Here is a 2,446-nt window from a genome sequence, read left to right on the forward strand (position 1 = left end):
CCATAGCCACGAGGAATCAAGAACCTTGCCCGTCGCACGCCGTCCCTGAGGACCAAGAGGAAGAGACGATGGAGGGCGGCTGCGGCGGGACGGAGGGCGGTTGCGGCAAGAAGCAGCAGCCGCGCCAGTTTGGGCGGTCGCTGACGTACCACCACCACCAGGGGCACCGGCTGCTGCCCCGGTGGCGGCGGCCGCAGCAGCTGGCGGACGAGCCCCGCGCGCGGCCGCAGGCGGTGGTGCTCTACACGACGTCGCTGCGCGGGGTGCGGCGCACCTTCGCGGACTGCTCCGCGGCGCGCGCCATCCTGCGGGGCTCCCGCGTCGCCGTCGACGAGCGCGACGTGTCCATGGACGCGGCGCTCCGGCGCGAGCTGCAGGCGCTGCTGGCCGCGCGGGGCCGCGCCTTCTCGCTCCCGCGGCTCTTCATCGGGGGCCGGCTCGTGGGCGGCGCCGACGAGGTCCGGCAGCTGCACGAGTCCGGCCAGCTCCGGCGCCTCCTGGAGGGCGCCGCCGGGCAGGATCCGGCCTTCGTCTGCGACGCCTGCGGCGGGGTCCGCTTCGTCCCCTGCCCGGCCTGCGCCGGCAGCCGCAAGGTGTTCGACGAGGAGCAGGACCGCGCCCTCCGCTGCGCCGACTGCAACGAGAACGGGCTGGTGCGCTGCGCCAACTGCTCCTCCTGATCCTAACTGAATCCAAGGGTTAGAGTTGGTAGATTCGTCGTCAGTCAGATCAGAGAGAGGCGCATTCCATTTTCGGTTTCTTGGAGTTCTTGATTTATGATTTATGTGTATCCTGAATCGATCAATCAGTCCGATCGTTTGGGGATCGGATTGTTAGCTGCTCATGGACGGAAGAAGAGAACGAATTGTTCTTGGCTCCTTTGCTGCGGCCTGCGGGGATCGCCGTCCGGTGGCGGCGATTGATGATGAATAAGAGCCGGTGCTTGTATATGTGTGTAAAATTTGGCACTGATATTAGCCTGATTGATTAATGTGTAACGAAGAACTGATGTAAATACTTGAGCTTTGGGAGTGATAAATTATTTTCTAGTTCCTTGATTATCCATGGCTTTGGTCAAATCTCTTCATGGATGTGTACAGTAGCAGTACAGTTCGAGACCTCATCAAGAACTGGCCCAACTGTACTAGCAGGAAGTCTTTAAGGCCGAAATCAGCTGTGATCGACTGTACTACTCAGTCAGAAGCTGTACTCAAGCTGTTCTATAGCTGTGTTCTAAATTAGAGCCACGTCTTATGTTCTTTAATTTAATTATGTAAGGTCAGTTAGGTATTTAACAAGTATTGAGCCTGGGGTGATTAATTCTTGCATAGTTCTTTATCTGATCTCTTTATCTGTACTTGCTTTGATGATCCATCTTATAAGTACACGGCTTGATTTCTTCATGCACAGATGGCATTCCATGGATGCACAGTTATATTATACTCATCCGGAAACAATGTGATCGATCGTCATCCGGAAATGATCATGATCTGACTGTACTTACTAAAAGTCCTTAATCATGTTGCATTCAAGTTGTTTTCTAAGATTGCAGCCACCTCCTCTTTTCTTTAAGATTCGTTGAGGTAATGTGACCATGGTGATCAATTCATCCACAAGAACTTTTGATGATCTCAAGAGAGAGAAGAAAAGAAAAACTTATAACTGATGTGGCTAGAAGTCCACTGTATTTTGATCATGGTCTAGTAAAGCTAATCTTGTGTTTTTCTTCTCCATTGTATTAGTGTAAGCCTGGTGACCAGTTCATCCAGAAAGAGCTCCTGTTGTGGTGGTCTCAGGAGAGAAAACATCTTCTGATTGATGCAGCCAGAAGTCCATTGTAATTTATATGATCTGGTTATAAAGCCGTGGATTTATGACCTACTGGTGCCAACAGCAAAAATTGACAAATTCCAAAATTCCAGTGGAAGCAGCCGCAGAATTGCCACTCCAGCAGAAACGGCAATCCCATCAACACCAGGAATTCAGAACATCGTGTGGGGCTGATACAAATGCGAGTCTGATACAGAGGGGAGGGGAGCTGCAATTCCGGAGCCAGCGGCAAGAATCCATCAGAACAGCACTGCAGGCCTAGTCCAAGGCAAAAAACAATGAGGTTTGCCTTCAGCGGCGCGAACCAACATGATCGTGGCGTGTTTGCCTCCGTGTCTGCCACATCAGTGCGGGTGCGGCTGTACCACCAAGGTTCGTATCGCACATCGATGAAGCTACTGTCCGTAGATCGTGGCCATCGCGGTGTAGCGATGACTCGAGAAACGCTTTGAACTACGGAAAGAATGAGAAGGATATTTCTATTTCAACTAACGCTTTGAAACATTTGGAATATAACCGATTAAAAGTTACTCCATGTATTTCTAGCAAGTCTTATTTCTCTCATACTGATGAGAAGGAGCTACATGCCACGTCAGATGGTCAGCTACTCTCTCAC

At 51.8% G+C, this 2,446-nt stretch overlaps 1 protein-coding gene across 1 annotated transcript; it reads left to right on the forward strand.

Annotated features, from left to right (window-relative positions):
• On the forward strand, positions 1-1,053 carry LOC123184831 (uncharacterized protein At5g39865; the record flags this gene model as incomplete). Its single annotated transcript, XM_044596881.1, is given in 1 exon segment — positions 1-1,053. A coding segment is annotated over 1 exon segment (612 nt). The 3' UTR covers positions 681-1,053.
• Between the last annotated feature and the right edge of the window lie 1,393 nt (positions 1,054-2,446).

This window comes from Triticum aestivum, chromosome 2A (assembly GCF_018294505.1).
Source record: "Triticum aestivum cultivar Chinese Spring chromosome 2A, IWGSC CS RefSeq v2.1, whole genome shotgun sequence".
Lineage (NCBI taxonomy): Eukaryota > Viridiplantae > Streptophyta > Magnoliopsida > Poales > Poaceae > Triticum > Triticum aestivum.